Below are 18,681 nucleotides of genomic sequence, written 5' to 3' on the forward strand. Positions count from 1 at the left end.
AAACAAATGAGCAATCCAACAAGAATCAAAGCATTTACAGATATATCATGGGGAAAAAGAAATAAGGACAAACTGATCTTCAGCAAGAACCATAAAAATAAAAAATATATATATGAACATACTTACTAGCAATCCCCAAATATCTCCCAAGAATGAATAGAAAAAGAGAAGAAAAGCCTACCTGAGAGTGATTCCCTCCAACCAGATCGACAGGAACTCAATAAAACCCTCTTCTTCTTCCTTCTTCGATCTCTACCTCACTCTGGATAACTCTCTCTAGCCCAAAGAAATCCCCTCCCTCTATAACAGAAAAGCTGCCTTGTTTCTTCCTAACTTTTCTCACCTTTCTCTCCGCTCCCCCGAAATCTGCTCTGTTTCTTCCTAGCTTTTCTCACCTTTTCTTTCTAGAAAACTCCAAAACCCCCTTTGTTTTCTTTTTCTTCTTTCCCTCTAAAGCCCTCTCAACCTCTGTCTCCCCCCTTCTCTATCTCTGCAGAAACAAACACCCAAAAGCACCACTCCCCCCAGCCCCTCTCTCATCCGTTCCTCATAACAGAAATCAGCTTTTTCCATAATCTTCTTGACACCTGTCATCATCTGATTTGTTTCCCAAAAAGCAAGGCTGATTCCCTTATAGCCACTAAGGAGGCGACACGTGGCTCGCTGGGGCTCTTCCACGTGGCAAAATCAGCTGCAGCAAAGAATGACCTAAATGGGGGTCTACAATGAGGTTAGAGGACAGATTATTGGCAAAGTTCCTCTTCCTAAAATCAGCGAAGTCTTTGCTGAAGTTCAAAGGGAAGAAAGCCGTCGATACATAATGTTGGGAAAGAAATCTAGTAGCGGAAGTGTTGAAAGTTCTGCTTTTAGTGTTGCTGAAGGTTTTGCCAATAAAGCAGCCAGTTTTCAGCCAGGGCTTGGAGAAAGGCCACAGGTCTGGTGCGATTATTGTAACAAACCACGCCAAACTCGAGAAACCTGCCGGAAAATCCATGGAAAACCAACAAATTGGCAAAGCAGCAAGCCCGAAGAGAGAAGAAATCGTTCAAATCCCAAGGCCAATGCTACTGTCAATGAATCAAAGTCAAGTCCCTTTAGCAAGGAGCAGATGGATCACCTTCTGAAACTTCTAAAATCCAATTCTCCATTGGGTATTCCTAGTGTTTCTCTAGCACAAATAGGTAGTGCACCTAATGCCTTTTCATGTTGTTTCAATTCTACTCCATTGATAATTGATTCTGGAGCTTTTGACCATATGACTAGTTTTTCAAATTTGTTCAACACTTATTCACCATGTTCTGGCAGTGAAAAAATTAGGATTGTTGATGGTAGTTTCTCACCTAGAGCCGAAAAAGGCTTGGTAAAATTATTTGAGAACATAGATCTTAAATCTGTTCTCCATGTTCCGAAATTAACATGTAATCTTTTGTTTGTGAGTAAACTTACCAAAAACTCTAATTGTCATGTTTTTTTCTATAATTCTCACTGTGAATTTTAGGACCAGAACTCAGTGAAGAAGATTGGCAGTGCTAAGTTGATAGATGACCTTTACTACTTTGATGGTGTTTTCTCCAATAAACGGGCTCAGGGCCTTAGTAGTGTTCGTTTTCTTTTTGTTTATGAACAAATAATGCTTGGCACTTCTTATCAAAAATAAAAAAAATAAAAAAATAATGCTTGGCACTTAAGACTATGACACCCTAGTTTTCTATATCTTAAACATTTGTTTCCCACTTTGTTTAAAGGATTGGATTGTTCATCTTTTTATTGTGAAAGTTGTTATTTATCTAAGAGTCATCGTACTACTTATTATCCAAAACCTTATGTTCCCTCAAAACCATTTTATTTAATACATAGTGATGTGTGGGGACCTTAAAAAATTACAACTACTTCTGGAAAAAAATGGTTTGTTACCTTTATAGATGATCATACACGTTTATCTTGGGTTTATTAGATGAAGGATAAATCAGAAGTTGGAAAACTTTTCCAAAATTTTTATAACATGATTGAAACTTAGTTCCAAGTAAAAATTGGCATTTTTCACATTGATAACGGAATTGAGTATTTTAATGAATTTTTGGGTAGTTTTTTTGAAAGAAAAAGGTATCCACCATCAATTCACTTGTGTGAATACCCCTCAACAAAATGGAATTGCTGAAAGAAAAAATAAACATTTACTTGAAGTGGCTCGTGCAATTATGCTTTCCATGAAATTTTCAGTTGGATCGGGATAAGACGTTAGGGCCTGATGGATTTATCATTGTAGTGTTTCAAGATTGTTGGGATGTGATCAAGGAGGACTTAGTGAGGGTGTTCGTAGAGTTTCACAGAAGTGGGATTATCAATCAAAGCACCAATGCCTCCTTTATTGTTCTTTTGCCCAAAAAAAGGCCAGACAAAGAAAATCTCAGACTTTAGACCTGTTAGCTTGAACACTTGTCTCTATAAGATAATAACCAAAGTTCTATTAGGGCGATTAAGAGGGGTACTACATGAAACTATCCATTCTACTCAAGGTGCATTTGTTCAAGGGAGACAAATTTTGGATGCAGTTCTTATAGCCAATGAGATAGTGGATGAGAAAAGACGATCAGGGGAGGAAGGAGTTGTTTTCAAAATTGACTTTGAAAAGGCTTACGACCATGTGAGTTAGGATTTTTTGGATCATGTGTTGGAGAAGAAGGGGTTTAGTCCTAGATGGAGGACTTGGATGAGATGCTATTTGTCTATGGTCTCTTATGCAGTTCTAGTGAGTGGAAACACTAAAGGGTGGGTCAAGGCAACTAGAGGATTAAGACAAGGTGACCCTCTATCCCCTTTTCTGTTTACTATCGTCGCAGATGTGTTGAGTAGGATGTTGTTGAGAGCAGAGGAAAGAAGTTTGTTGGGGGGTTTCAGCGTAGGTAGGAATAGAACAAGGGTGTCCCATCTGCAATTCGCAAATGATACCATTTTCTTTTTAACACTTGTGCGGAAGATCTGCAAACTCTCAAGAGTTTATTGTTAGTGTTTGGGCAAATTTCTGGGCTTAAGGTCAATCTTGACAAGAGTAATCTTTTTGGCATCAACCTTGATCAGAATCATCTTTCTAGGTTGGCCTTGATGCTGATTGCAAGGCTTTTGATTGGCCTATACTTTACCTGGGTCTTCCTTTGGGAGGGAATCCAAAGGCTTGTGGCTTTTGGGATCCAGTGATTGAGAGAATCTCACAGAGATTAGATGGGTGGCAAAAGGCTCACTTATCTTTTGGAGATAGGATAACTCTTATCCATTCATGCCTTTCCCACATTCCTAACTACTTTCCCTCCTTGTTTAAGATTCCCGCTTCAGTGGCTGCAAAAATTGAGAGATTGCAAAGGGACTTCCTATGGTCAAGGGTTGGGGAAGGTAAAAGAGATCATCTTGTTAGTTGGGATGTAGTGTGTAAACTGAAGGTAAAAGGGGGATTGGGATTTGGGAAGATTTCTCTAAGAAATCTCGCTCTTTTAAGGAAATGGTTGTGGAGGTATCCTAGGAATAGTTCAGCTCTGTGACATCAGGTCATTTTAAGCATTTATGAGACACATTCCAATGGTTGGGATGCCAACACTGTAGTCAAATGGTCACATCGTTGTCCTTGGAAGGCTATTGCACAAGTCTTTCAAGATTTTTCCAAGTATACTCGGTTTGTGGTAGGAGATGGGGAAAAAATTTGCTTTTGGGAAGACTTGTGGTGGGGGGACCAACCTTGGGATTCCAATATCCAAGATTATTTAGATTAGTCACGGATAAAAATATTCCTATATCTTCAATTCTCGATTTTACTCGTCCCTTCTCTTGGAACTTTAATTTCCGTCGTAACCTTTCCGATTCTGAGATAGAAGATTTAGAAAGCCTCATGCGGTCACTTGATTGTTTGCATTTATCCCCATCGGTTTCAGATGCAAGATCCTGGTCTTTATCTTCTTCAGGGCTATTTACAGTCAAGTCTTTCTTTCTAGCCTTGTCCCACCTTTCCGATTCATCTCCAGTTTTCCCTACTAAGTTTGTATGGAATTCTCAAGTCCCTTTTAAAGTCAAGTCCTTCGTCTGGTTAGTGGCACACAAGAAGGTAAATACTAATGACTTGCTACAATTGAGAAGATCCTATAAAGCTCTTAGTCCAGACATTTGTAAGTTGTGTATGAAGCATGGAGAATCAACATATCACCTTTTCCTACATTGTTTGTTGACGATGGGGTTGTGACACAGATTATTTTAGTTAGCTAAGATGGATTCGGTTCCCCCGAGAAACATCTCCGACATGATGTCAATCAATTATAAAGGTTTTGGATTATCCAAGAGAGGGTTAGTTTTGTGGCAAATCGCGTGCATTGCTTTAATTTGGGTTGTGTGACAGGATAGAAATGTGAGGATATTTGAGGATAAAGCAAGGAATTCAGAGAATCTATGGAATTCCATTCACTTTCTTACTTTTCTTTGGACTTCCTACTCCATGGTTTTTAAGGGCATTCCCCTTAATGTGTCACAACTAGATTGGCTAGCAATGTGTAGCTCCAACGGGATGGACTAGCTTAGAGAGTTTGATTGTTTTTATATTGTAGCTTCTTGTTTTTGTATTCTTATTGTTTAGTTTTTCTTTGGTGGGAGGATTCCTCATCCTTCTCTTGTACTTCTCATTTCTTTCAATATATCTCTTTGTCATTTCCTATAAAAAAATTATGCTTTCCATGAATGTTCTAAGATATTATTGGGGGGAAGCTGTTTTGACAGCCTCCTATCTCATTAACCGACTGCCTACCAGAATTCTCAAGTATAGCACACTACTAGAATGTTTTCAAAAAGTCTTTCCTTTATCTAGAATGTACTCTGACTTACCTTTAAAAGTTTTTGGCTGCATTGTTTTTGTTCACCTACATAATCATAATCGGTCTAACCTTGATCTAAGGGCATAAAAATGTGTTTTCATTGGGTATGCCTCTAATAAAAAAGGGTATAAATGCTATAGTCCCCAAACCAGAAAAATGTATGTGAGTATGGATGTCTTTTTCATTGAAGATAAATCTCTTTTTGACAAAAATTCTCTTCAGGAGGAGAATGATGTAATGGAAGAAATTTTTTGGGATTTATCTCTCACTCCATTACCAAATACAATTTTAACTACTCCATCTCTTATTTATAATCCTGAGGAACAATGTGATAAGACTAACAACCTTGAGGACCAATGTGTTAAGACTGACAAAAATTCTAGTCATATAGTGCCAAACATTACTGTATTTAAAACAGGGGAGAATCAGTACAATCAAATATTGAGCATCTGGTTTATACTCGGAGAAAGACTCATCAAAAGAGTCAAAGTCAACATATTCCTCTTGGTAATGACCAATCTCGACCTTTGGGAACTAAAGCTCCTGATATCACAGGTAGTCCTACTCCTAACCTACCTTCAATTCCTGTCATTTCTTCTTTAGACCTTGATATTCCTATAACCCTTAGAAAAGGTACACAAACTTGCACTAAATATCCCATTGCCAAATATCTATCTTATAAAAAACTTTTTAAAACTCGTAAAGCCTTTACCTAAAAAATCTCACACATGATTGTTCCAAGAAACATTCAGGAAGCCCTTGATGATCCAAATTGGAAAGTAGCAGTGATGGAGGAGATGAATGCTCTTAAAAGTAGTACTTGGGTGTTAGTGGATTTATATAAGGAGAAAAGAATTGGAGGTTGTAAGTGAGTCTTTATTGTGAAATGTAAAGCTGATGGGAGCATAGAACGATGCAAGGTGAGACTATTAGCAAAAGGATTTATTCAAACCTATGGTATTAATTACCAGGAAACTTTCGCTCTTGTAGCCAAGATAAACTCAACCAGAATTTTGTTATCTTTGGCTGTAAATTTCAACTGGCTTTTACACCGGTTAGACATAAAAAATGCCTTCCTAAATGGAGATCTGGAGGAGGAAGTATTTATGAACCTACCACCTGGATTCGAGGAGAAGCTTCGATCAAAGTTTGCAAATTAAAAAAATCCCTATATGGTCTCAAACAATCTCCTAGAGCTTGGTTTGAGAGATTTGGAAAAGCTATAAAGAATTGTGGCTACTATCAAAGCCAAGCTGACCATAATATGTTTTACAAAGACAATAAAGATGGTAAGATTGCTATTCTGATTGTTTATGTGGATGATATAGTTTTGATTGGCAGTGACAAAGAAGAGTTGGAGAGATTGAAAAGAAGACTTGCAACGGAATTTGAAATCAAGGATTTGGGAGCCTTAAAGTACTTCCTTGGAATGGAGTTTGCTAGATCCAAAGAAGGTATATTTGTAAACCAACGTAAATATGTCCTTGATTTACTTGGTGAAACAGACAACTAGGCTGTAAACCAGTCGAAACACCTATTGAACCCAACATAAAATTGCTGCCCTCCAAAGATGATGAAGTGAAGGATAAAGAGCAGTATCAAAGGCTAGTTGGGAGGCTGATTTATTTGTTACATACACGTCCAGATATTGCTTTTGCAGTAAGCATGGTGAGCCAGTTCATGCATGCACCTGGACAACAACACTTTAATGCTGTTTATAGAATCCTTGGATATCTAAAAGGGTCACTTGGAAGGGGTTTACTGTTTAAAGGTCGTGGGCACCTATAGTTTGAAGCATTTATAGATGCAAATTGGGTTGGGAGTGTAGTAGATAGGTGTCAACCTTTGGTTATTGCACTATTGTTATCCGTGCAATGATTAATGGCGAAAAAGGAGAAAACGAGAAAGAAGACGGATTTAACGTGGTTCAGCTAATTGCCTACGTCCACGGGAACAGGGAAGAGGGTTTTCACTATGTTAAAATTAGGGTTATATAAAAGGGTATTTATATTAACTTTTTGGGTAATGAAATTCCAAAAATGCCCCTGAACCGCACCCCCCAACCTGTTGTTTGCCTACAACTATAAAAATGCAAGTTTGAATGCCAAATGCTGTCGCTCCGCTATGCTTCGACATTTGCCTCTTTTTCTCTATATGTCTTTCGCTCAAATATGAGCCACATACTACAACATGCGCCTTTGTTGGAGGTAACCTTGTCACTTGGTGAAGCAAGAACATAGAATGTGGTGGCTAGGAGTAGCGCAGAGGCTAAGTTCAGATTAGTTGCTCTTGGAATCTGTGAGGTGTTGTGAATTAGACGACTGTTGGAAGAATTGAAGATATCAAGTACCCTACCAATGAAATTGTATTGTGACAACAAAGCAACTATATCAATAGCTCATAATCCAATGCTTCACGGCTGAACAAGGAATGTGGAGGTAGACAAGTGCTATATTAAGGAAAAACTCGAGAATGGACTGATATGTATGCTGTATATTCCTACTATCGAGCAAGTGGCTGATGTGCTTACAAAAGGAATTCCTACAAAGCAGTTTGACAGACTAATTGGCAAGCTGACTATGGAAGATATCTTTAAGCCAGTTTGAGGGGGAGTATTGAAAAAGATAGGATTGACTGAGATAATTAGCAAGATATTAGGAGATTTAAATGTACAAGATATTAGGAGATTTATTCTTTTGTAATCTGTTAGACAAATGTATATTGTTAGGTTGTTAAGTTGTTTTCTATTTTAGTGTTGAGAAAATCCTCTATAAAGAGGAAGCTGTGTATACAGTTTTGAATATTGAATAAAAATACAAAAAATATATTCCTTTCCTATTCTGTTTACACTCTCTTGCATCATCTCTCGATTTCAGGATTCCTTAATTTTGTCTTAAACTAATTAATCTATACATATAATGCTATTATGTGGAGCTATTCCATTCTGTCTTTTATTGCATTTCTGGAAGCAGCTTCACAAATGTGGAGGTTGATCATGAGTATTATTGTTGGCTATGGAATTTCTAGAAGTGGTTTTAGAGATGTGGAGACAGTATGACTGATTTCCTTTGATGTTTCCTGGGTGCTGCCCTTGCCAGTTAATGACACGTAGGCTAGTTGACATGGAAAGCTTATTTGAAATGGTAAGAGGAAAGTGTAGACTTTGGCCTTTCTCTGCTTATTTTGTTATTTATGGAAGAAAATAAATTGAGGAATCTTCTATGGTTTGGAGCATTTGGGGCTGTATGTCATAGGATGCTTCAAATGAGCCTCCTCATGGGTTTATATAGAGCCCAGGAAGCTTCTGGAGACTCCTAGAGCCATCTACACTAAGCCATTGGAGGGAAGAGTGTGGAAAGTTCTAGAGATGCTTATAGATATCCACACATCTCTACATTATGGTGGAAGGCATGAGAAGAGTCCAAGGCTTTCTAGAGAATTCTAGAGATCTCTTGTACATAGGGTTGTACATAGAATTGTGTAGGGTATTCTAGAATCTTCTTGATTTGTAAGGAACCCTCCAAGGTTCCAGAGAGTTCTATTGGTGCTTATAAATAGGTGAGAGCCTCATTTGGCCAATGCACCACCCAAATCACTTCCTAACCAAGCAAGTGAGTCCTCAAAGCACTTGTAAAGGCTTCCTTGAGCAATAAAAGCTTCTATTCTTTAAGAGTTGCCTACTACGCCTTCTACAACTTCTGAATCGCGAGCGTCTTAGCCTAGTAAGCTAAGCATTGGGAGTAAGGCTAACTTAGCAAGATCAAGCATCTTGACTTCTCTAAGTACTGCACGAGCTTAGTAAACGACTAAGTCCGTGACATGTAGCTGAAAAGTATTCTATACTTCCTGTTTGTGTGGTTAGGAAGATATCTAGGGAATGCCGAATTGGAAGTTATCTTTTCCTGATTTCATTGATTTCTTGGGTTGTGTTGAAGGCTTGTGTGGTTTCCCTTTTTTCCTTGGCAAAAGTGAGTTTCCATGCACTCATATAAAATAATCATAAAATAGGAATTCTTTAAAAATAATTCAAGTTTCATGCACTCACTGATCAAAGGTGGTACCTTTGATTAAAAAGTGTATGAAATGCTAATTATTTTTAAATAACTGCTTGAAAATTGTATTTTATTAACATGGGTTCCTATTTTGTAGTTTTTTTTCACATGAGTGTATGGAAATATACTTTTCCCTTTTTTCTTCCTCTCTTTTGTAGTTTGCTTGTTAGGTGCTATACGTACTTGGGTTGCATCCCTTATATTAGGCACCTGTTCCTATATTATTATTTTCCTGTCAAATGAATTAATATAGTTCATTCGCTTGTTTCTGAGGTACATATTGTTCTTTGCTATTTAACTCCAAATGTTATATTTGTATTTTCACCTGGCAGTTGGAATTAATTGGTTAATTGTGGGTGTTTTGCTTAATTAATTAATTTATTTTTTTACAGTATTCCAGAATCATAATTAATGCATTTGGATACACTTGATTTGATGTTGAAGTCATTGAAATACATAAGCAGATTGAGGTTTAACTCCTTTAGTTGTGCATCAATATTGATGTTAGTGGTTTTCTTGTTTGCTTGTCCATGCTCCCCCAGGAAATGGAAGACTGCACTTAAGTCTACTAGTCCACTAATCCTTCTGGGGTTTGGTCGTCTGGTTTTTACCGCAGGTGTGGACTATCAGGTAGAGTATATTTCTTCAGTTTTCCTCCGTCTAATTATATATTTTTCTGATGGCTCTTTGACTTTGAACTAACAAAATCTGAACACACCAACCTCCGCTGATAGAATAAACTATTTCGATTGGGTGTTCTGCTGAACTTGTCGGCTTTGAGTAAATCTACCCATTTATAGATGAGTAGGTTTGGTATTGTGCTTGGACCTGCCAACCTGATTGTCTTGTTTCTCTATTTGCACCCTTCTCCATTTGTCTTATCTGCCTCTTGAATATGTCATTTTTCTGCTCTAGATTTTGTAGATTGTTGGTTGTAAATACTAAATAGTGGATGGCTGTCAGTTGGAGTAGTTGTTGGGTTTTTTTTTCTTTTCTTTGTCTCTTCTCTCAGCCTATTGGGGCCCTTTGTAAACCCCCATTGTACTTGGGGTGTGCCCCCTTGTTTTCCTAGTCGCTTTTCAATTAATTCTTTCTTTGCTTGTAAAAACGAGTAATGAATGTGAGGATGAAATTTGGAATTTTTGTAGAGGATACCATCCTTTTTTCCTTTCCTATCTATTGACCATAACTAGACTCTTTGGGACCATATCAGATCTTTAAGATTGATTTTTGTGATAGTTATCTTTCTAGTGTTAGTGTCTTTCAAGTGACCTTCCTATGATATGGGGGATTGGGTGTGAAATTGGTAATTGGTTGGTTGTGGCTTTTTGAAAAATGAGAATTTTGAAGGGATTTTCTTTGGTTTGGGCATGGGGAACCCAACAGTGACCACTTGATTAGATAGTAAATCAGACAGTTTTTTAGTGTAGATTGGGTTTTGTTTTTTATTTTATTTTTTCGGTATGATATGGGCCAATAGTACTAAGATAAAGAACCCGCTGAGTGTAAGGAATTCCTTTAGAGGAGATTGGGGGTATTAGGTGCAAACATACCAGTATGATAAACAAACTGCTATATACTGTACAAATTTGACCATTTCATTCGAATGTGATATAAAAACTTAGTGAGATTTCCATACTTCAATTCTAATCATTTTAATCAAAGGAAAGCAGAAAATGTAGCATTTCCCTATAAATGTGTTTATATGTTGTACAGATTTAGTCAATTCTCGTCATTGTTGGTGCAAAAGCAGCATATTGTGCTTTTGTGAGTGCTATCACTTTTTGAAAAGTAACCTTCTGGTAGGGCATGAGTAATGAGATTACTTCATAATTATTCTCCTCAGCCATTATGTTGTAAATTTGAAGTTTCATGTTGTATTCGTGTCTTTGTTAGGGCTTAATGGTTTAACTTATACCTTACTGGGCTGCTTATACATTACGCTAGTCTTTTCTATTTTACTTGTAGGTTCATGTGGGGGAATATGGAGTGCATTGGAATTTCTTTTTCACACTTGCTGCTGTGTCAATTCTAACACCCATAGTTAATCTTCCCCCACAATATTGTGGAATTCTAGGATCCTTAATTCTAATAGGTATGCTTTCAATCGATTCTTTAATTTTTACCTGCATATTATGCCTGTGGAAAGATTGTATGATTTTCCTTAAGAAAATTTTGCTTCATTCAGGACACCAGAGTTGCTTGATGAATGGATTAAACATGTATCTACTTTCAGACAAAAGGGGATTGGACTTCATTAGCCAAAATAAGGAGGGATTTTTTAGCATATTTGGTAATATATTTGATGGCTTGTTGATTTAAACTCTTTATTTTTTAATTTTATTTTTAATTTCTCTGATAGGAACCATTGATTACTTTGTTTTCTTTTGTTGAATTCTCTTTGGTGGAATTGTTGTACATGATGAGGAAAAGAAATTCTCTTTTTTCTTCTTTTGTGAAAATTTAAAAAGAAAAGAATTCGATGATAAGAGAAGAGGGGATAGAAGAGAAAAATAGGAATTCAAATGGAAGCTATATGAATAAAATAGATGAAAGATATAATGAAAAGAGAGGGTTGGAAGAGAACAAGATAGGCATTGTAACTTCCATAAGAAAAGAATATTTTTTTAAAGAAAGGGCAATTTGGAATGAGTGAGACTACAAGCTAAAATTGGTTGCCAACAAGGGTATAAAACCAATGATAATTGGGACAACAAATGTGTGAACCAAGAGGATGGACATAAAACACTAATGTGTATGTGTCTCTGTGTGGAAAAATAGTAGACTACAGTTTATAGAACCTATTCAAGTTATTTCAAGATTTGATTTGAGAGTTTTCTCATAATTCTAATTTTTTTCAAAGGTATAAAAACTTCAATCATCATTGGTGGCAAGAGCATAAAAGCTTGTAGGTGTTGGATACCAGCTACCTAAAATTAAAATATTGATGGGTGAGCATTAGGCATTAAGACATTCTTAAGAGTTTTTATTTAGTCCTATACCATTGAACCTTTTCTTCCTTGCTCCATCCTCAATAACCTCCTGGTACAAGACTAATTATAGTCAAGGATAAAAATGTAGGATTTCATGGATATATTGATTTTATGAAAATATAAAAAAAATGATAAAAATTTAAACAAAGAATATTGGTGAGACAAAAATTGATCAAAACTCAGAAATATTAGTGAACACTCATAAAAAAAAATGATAAAAGAAGCAATAATACACATATTAAAGTTGTTTTATTGAAAAAATCAATATATGATATAATGTGTGACATTCAGTAGTAACATGTGGAATTTGAAAGTGCATTAATACTAAAATAATGTATTTAGTTTGGCTGTATTTAAGGAATAAAAAAATGATGATATATGTTAAGTATTATTTTGATTTAAAAATGTTGATGCTTTTTTTTTTTTTATAACTTATAGTCTTATATTTAATTATTATAGATAAGACATAATACAACAATACACACACACACACACACACACATATATATATATATATTCACCCAATTTATTAAGCCTTTGTGTAAGTCCAAAAAATAGAGATTACACGTGAGGGAGTGTTAGAGTGCATGACATACATTGTGAGTTCAAATCTTTTAAGCTTAAACTTTAAGGACAATTGGTTGCTAATATGATAATTGAGCCCCATTTGGTGGGAGGTCAAGTGTTTGAACCTTATCACTACATGTTGGAAAATTGGTAGTTTAACAATATAATTACATTTGAATTTTGAAATGGAAAATGGAGGAAGAATGATTGAGGTATTTAATGAACAAATGCTCCTATTTCAAGCAAAAGGTGAAGTATTTGAATTTTGAAATGGAAAATGGGGGAGCAGCACCTGTTTTATCTGCTGGTAGAGCAAAATTATCAGCAAAAAATTGCCAATATGTCGTGAAATAATGGCAGAACTAATGGGTTTCTTTCCAAAATTTCCTCAGATGTTGGTATAATGCTGATTTATCAGTGAAAACTTGCCAATTATTTGGAAAGATCAGTCTTCCAAGATATCTCCATGCTTTGTTGTTTTGGCAGCCTTCGATATGCGATTTTTCTGTGCAGAATCACCAACATATCTCGACATTTTCAACACTGATTATAGTTGATTTTATAGCCAAGATGGGCTGCATAAGGCTAGCTACAGAAAGGTGGGAAAGAATGCCTTTGTGGCCCATTTTGTGTTCTTTGCTTGTTTCTTTTCTGTTCTTTTCTGTTCTTTTGCTTCGTTATGTCTAGTCTAAGTAGATAGATTTTTAATTTGGCATATTTATTTTTAATTCATGTGCTAGCCATGTGCTAAACTTGAAGGTGTAGCTGGATCACATCCCTCACAAGGGGGTTAATTTGCAATATGATTTGATTCTATTATTCAGTGCACTTCATCCAATTTAATCATGACCTAGACAAAATATCTTACTTAATCTTGGGGAACATTTTGTTCTTATATTTTTGTACTTCTAAAGTATACCATAGTTACATTTTTTTTCCTTGTACTCATGGCATCCTTCAAGAAATCTGGGGGTCTTAAGATTCTTTGGATTAGAATTTAGGAGTCTTGAGAATAGATTTTAGTTTTTTAAATTAAATATGTATCTATTAAAGCATCAGTATCAGTTGCAGTACTGATGGCCCTGATGGACTGTTGAGAGTATGTAATTAGATACATTGAAAACATGAAGTGGCTAAATGTATGGATACTTAATTTAAGACAATTCAAAAGTTTGCTGTATGGGTGGTTGCCTTGATTATTCAAAGCTGCATAAGGTTGGAGGGTCCTTGTATCGTATCAACTACTATGTCTGATTTTGGCTTTCTAATATGAAAAATAAATATATATAATACATGTTACTCTTGTCATTCAATTAGATAAGCTTGTGTCATTGGCTCTTACTTTTTACTGCTCTGGGTACAAAATTTTTGTTAATGGATTGTTTTTCTTCCCAGGATATTGGGGTATATATCTGACTGGAGTCCAATTGGGAAACTATCTTTTCTTTGGAAATCATTCCACTACTATGTGGAGAAGCAACAAATGGGCAAGGACTAGAGTCTGGATTCTCTCTCTTCTATTCTGGTACCCTTTCCTACTGCAATGCAATTTGTCATCTCAATATTTCCCCCCATCTGTTTTGATTGATTTGGTTGTTATGGAAGTGATTTTTTAACTCTCTTTTAATGCCTGTTGCAGGTTATTGACTGTGTTTCTTGACAGGCATGTTGAAAGAGTTTCCCGTAGAATGGTATGACATCTTGGCCTGCGCATTATCTAATTCTCGGAAGTGTTCTAGTAACTGTAATCTGAAAAAGATAATCGACTACTTTTTCTGCAGTGCAACTTGGCTTATGCTACTTTGGTGTTGGCACAAAACCTACAGGTTAGTCTCATTTTTCAGAAACAAAGTTGCATGCATTTAATCATCCATATATTCTTTTCATGCCAATAATGATGGAAGTGAGTAATTGCTATTTTGAATTTGAGCAGCAATGCTAGGGATGGGTTAGTTGTTTATCTTTTTGGTGTGGAGTGAGTTGGAGGGCGGAGTGGGGCTGGCTGTAGAATGGTTGGTTTATCCATCTCAGTATAGAAGAGAAGGCAGATGGTGTAACTTGGTTTCTAACGGCATATCATAAATTAAGAAAACTCTGGAGGGTAGTAAATGCAACATAGAATCATAGGAGTTAAGACCTTAAATGCTAAACCCTAAACCCTAAATACCTAACAATTGACGGTTCAAAAAGTAAACTTTAATTAAGAAAAGTCTAAAATGGAACTTTGATGAAGATGTTAATAAAATTGCAATTTGTAGGAACAATTTATGTCCAATGGTATTGTGAAGGATTAGTTTCTGTTATATTGACATGGTTATTAACCACTAGGCAGAAGTTGGGTGCTTGTCAGGATATATTTGATGTGAGGTTGACTTGTACAAGAGATGATGATGTCATTCAAGTTTGCTATTCTACTTATGAAACCAACCAAAAGAAAAGTTACATAACATAGACCTGGACACAAGACAGAGACATGACTTGATACAAGGACACCCACTTGGAAAATCCTAAAGAAGTAGGACATGGATACTTCAGGGATATATCAGTGGAAAGTATACTCTGTATATGTATATAATTACTAATAATTCATATGTAAGCTATCAGTATATTTTTTTGGTTGATTTATCTAAAACATTATGGTTAACTTGTAATGATTAGTGACCTTCAAAATAAAATTTGATGAGGGCTGCTTTGGTTTCTAGACTTGAGGTAGGATTTGGTTATTACAAATTCCATCTTATAAAATGAGAATTCACTTTCATGTGTTTTGTCCTCTCAAATTCTAGATTGCTTGTGAGGAGAAAAAGGATGCACCCTCAAAGAAGGTAACATCAAAACTCATGATTCAGAAATTAACAGCAAGGTAGTGAATTCAAGTATCTTTTTTCTTTTCTACTGCAAGAAAAGCCTATAAAGAGACGTTTAACAGTATAAGGATCCATGATTATACTAGATGTGCATTAGATTGTGATACAGCAGTCTAGATTCAGATCCCGATTAGGATTCATGTATGATGTGCTATATAATCCATGCAATTAGTAGGCTAGACCTGGTCCAGATAGGTACCCAAGTTGAGTGTTGGATCATATGGAATCCTTGATGTTTGGGTCAATGTGTCCCATTAATTTGAATAAAATTGTTAGAGTTCTAAGCAAAGTTCATCCAAATATTTTTAGGGAAGCTGAATTTAGGCCCCTAAAAAAATTGCCTATCTGTTCAAGAAGTAAAATCTGAATTCGTACCCAAGCCATTTTTTTTAATTGAAAAAAAAGAAAGATTTTTATTTTTATTTATTTATTTATTTTTTACAAAAAGAACAATCCAAGCAGAACCTGCTAACTGATTTGGTTAAGATGGGTTTCAGTTGCTCTCTGGTTCCATGAGCTTGAATAAGACTCTGGCGTTTTTTTTTTCACAATATGTTTAAATATTTTTAGAAAGTATTTTTAACTTTTTAAATTTGTTGAAGATTATTTTTGACAAATTTGAATAGTGGTCTGACATGGGTTGGGCACTTTTGTTCCCACTTGATTTATGCAAACTGGAAACTACTTATTTCCTTCTTTTGTAGTGGATTTGAGACTCGGTAAAGAAATATCAAATAAAATTTAAAGGATCAAAACCTAATAATTGAAAATCAAAGAATTTGTGTAACACACACACACAAACGCACACTAGTAAGAATCAAGACTAGTATGGTTTGTCTCAAATATGTGATGTTGGTCTGGTGAATTGAAGTTTGAGATTATTCTATGATTGGCTCTCAACCTCATATCAAACTTCTATGGATGGATGCCAAATTACTAGGAAGCTAGTCCGTGTCAGCAGAAGGCTTTATAATGAGCCTTGGTCCAGACCAGTTGTCAGGGAAGAAAACCTACTATGCTAGGTGTTCAGTTTAAACCCATTCAAGAGTCTCAAAAGCATGTTCAAAACTTCAGGATGCTTTTTAATGGACAGAAAATAAGGTGATTTAGTTGAGGGATTTAAAAGTTCTTAAAAGAACTGGGATGCTGATTCTCATGCTGTTCCAAAAGAGAGCTTCATTGTCATTGGGATTCCAGAATAAACACTTCTGGTAAGACAATAGTTCCAAGCAAGAGGAGAAGTTAGGTGCTTCCTTCTGCAGTTACTCCAGGGTGACGTATTGCATAAGAAGTATACTAACCTTTGTAGGACGGTCTGAGTTCACTTTTTGGGCTCTTAAGGAGGTTGTTGCACACATAATGTGGTACATTGCAATTCACTGGTAAATTGTTTTGAGGGATTTTTATCATTAAGTTTTTCGGAGGATTAAATTTGTTTGCTTTTATGCTGGTGTTAAGTGTTTTTTAGGTTTTGAACCTCTGTTTGTAAGTTCAGCTTGTCTATGTTAAATATGTATTAATCTGAAGTGAGGATGAGACATTCAGTTAAAGCATATATCTACATATATACAAGCAGGCATGCACGGCCACTAGATTCTGCCCATAATTATGTATCAGACATTTATTATGCCTTTTACCTTAAGAGCAGTGTGTATTTACGAATCTCTTCTGTGTGTAGCCCCACAATGTACATCTAAGACAAATTATGGAACTTTGAATAGGACCAGAATACTATAGGTTATTAGGAAGCTTTAGTTAATGAAATGAGCTACATTTGTCATTTGGTTACTTGGTTTGACACAGTCCACTACTTGTTTGAAGTTCCTGAAGCACTTTTTTCACATTGAAGGAACAAAATATTGATACCAACCATCATATCAAGATTCTGAAAGTCTGAAGACATCAATGAATGTTATTATTAATTTCAGAAAAAAGGGAAGAAATTAGTGACAAAACATTGGGATTTTGGATAAAGGTTAGTATGTATCAATGCAATTTGTAGAGATGGATTGAGATACCAGCATCAACATGGTCCCAATCGCATCATGACCACTCAGTATATATGAATTATTTGTCACCCAGACTATGTAGGGATTGTGTATACAAGGGACATATGAAAATGAATCGAAGCCAATGGTAAGGACAAATTAAGAAAATTTGAAACAAATGAACCAAGAAATTGGGTGTGGGAAATGTTTGGAAACATGATAATATTGAGGGGTTATTTTTCACATGCGAAAGTGAAGTTTCTCTTAATCTGGCTTAAGTTACTGGTGGGTTTTGGCCCCATGCACTAGAGTGCTTCTGTTGTACCATTATTAAAGACCTCCAAATTTAAGACAGTGACTAGTAGTGACTTAGTGCTTGGAGATCCCATTCATCTAGGTCCAAAGGTATTTCCGACTCATTTATTATGTTATCAGATTGGTAAAATGGCTGCCAAAAAGTGCAGCCAAAAGTGCCTTGGATATTTAGAGTATTGTGGCTTTTTAGAATATTGTGGCTTTACTTGAGACATGCTTCAAATTAGGTGCAAGAAAGACTTTAACATCTTGACCCTGATTGTATGGTATTTGCCTCTCCTTGACCATTCGTAAAATCCATTATCTTACAGCTTCAAAAGGAAAAGTAAAATGCTTAGGAGCTGCTTTTTTTTTTTTTTTTTTTTTTTTTTTTTTTATGTATAATTCCCTTAATGTATTCCTTTATGATTTATTTGGTCTTGCCAGATATAAGAACTCTCCTATTCTTTCCAATTGAGTAGGTAATGGATGTTTCTCTTTTATTTTCTTAGCAAGGTGGTTGGGAAACATATATTGTCATCTCATATATTTTATAAGATATAAGAACTCTCCTATTCTTTCCAATTGAGAAGGTAATGGATGTTTCTCTTTTATTTTCTTAGCAAGGTGGTTGGGAAACAGATATTGTCATCTCATATATTTTATAACATTCATTACTGGAAAATATTCACAAATTGTTGATTGATTACTGTAGAGGTTGCTTGTCGTTGATCATTTTTTTTTTAAAAAAAATTATTGGAATTCGTCGCAGCGTGTATGCTCCATGTGTTTTCTAGTGTAGTAACTATTCTACTATAATCACGATGGAGTTTAATTTACGATTTTGAACTTCTAGTCGACTTCCCAGCTAAATTTCACATGTTTGCAGGTCTTGGGAATATTAATGCTCTCCGATTACATCCCCGCAAGTGAAACTTCAGTACTTGAAAAAGCATTTGATCGAAATTTACTGGGGTCATTTCTTCTGGTGAATAACATATTTTTAAGTTTCATTCACTTATTAAGATCCTTCTCCCCTCTATTGAGTTCAACTTAATAAAACATTTTCGTTT

The 18,681-nt window shown here is 35.7% G+C and overlaps 1 protein-coding gene across 2 annotated transcripts in view; it reads left to right on the top strand.

Moving 5' to 3' along the window:
• LOC117905135 (uncharacterized protein At4g17910) overlaps positions 1 to 18,681 on the top strand; it is a 55,358-nt gene that overhangs the window by 36,169 nt on the left and 508 nt on the right. Inside the window, exons 9-16 of one of the 2 annotated variants that reach the window (XM_034818047.1) lie at positions 9,442 to 9,529; positions 10,868 to 10,994; positions 11,088 to 11,192; positions 13,855 to 13,984; positions 14,099 to 14,150; positions 14,241 to 14,285; positions 15,246 to 15,284; positions 18,498 to 18,596. In XM_034818047.1, the coding sequence (XP_034673938.1) occupies positions 9,442 to 9,529; positions 10,868 to 10,994; positions 11,088 to 11,192; positions 13,855 to 13,984; positions 14,099 to 14,150; positions 14,241 to 14,285; positions 15,246 to 15,284; positions 18,498 to 18,596 (685 nt within the window). The remainder of the gene's footprint in view (positions 1 to 9,441; positions 9,530 to 10,867; positions 10,995 to 11,087; positions 11,193 to 13,854; positions 13,985 to 14,098; positions 14,151 to 14,240; positions 14,286 to 15,245; positions 15,285 to 18,497; positions 18,597 to 18,681) is intronic. The other variant, XM_034818057.1, reaches the window with a different exon arrangement.

Source organism: Vitis riparia, chromosome 2, assembly GCF_004353265.1.
Source record: "Vitis riparia cultivar Riparia Gloire de Montpellier isolate 1030 chromosome 2, EGFV_Vit.rip_1.0, whole genome shotgun sequence".
NCBI lineage: Eukaryota > Viridiplantae > Streptophyta > Magnoliopsida > Vitales > Vitaceae > Vitis > Vitis riparia.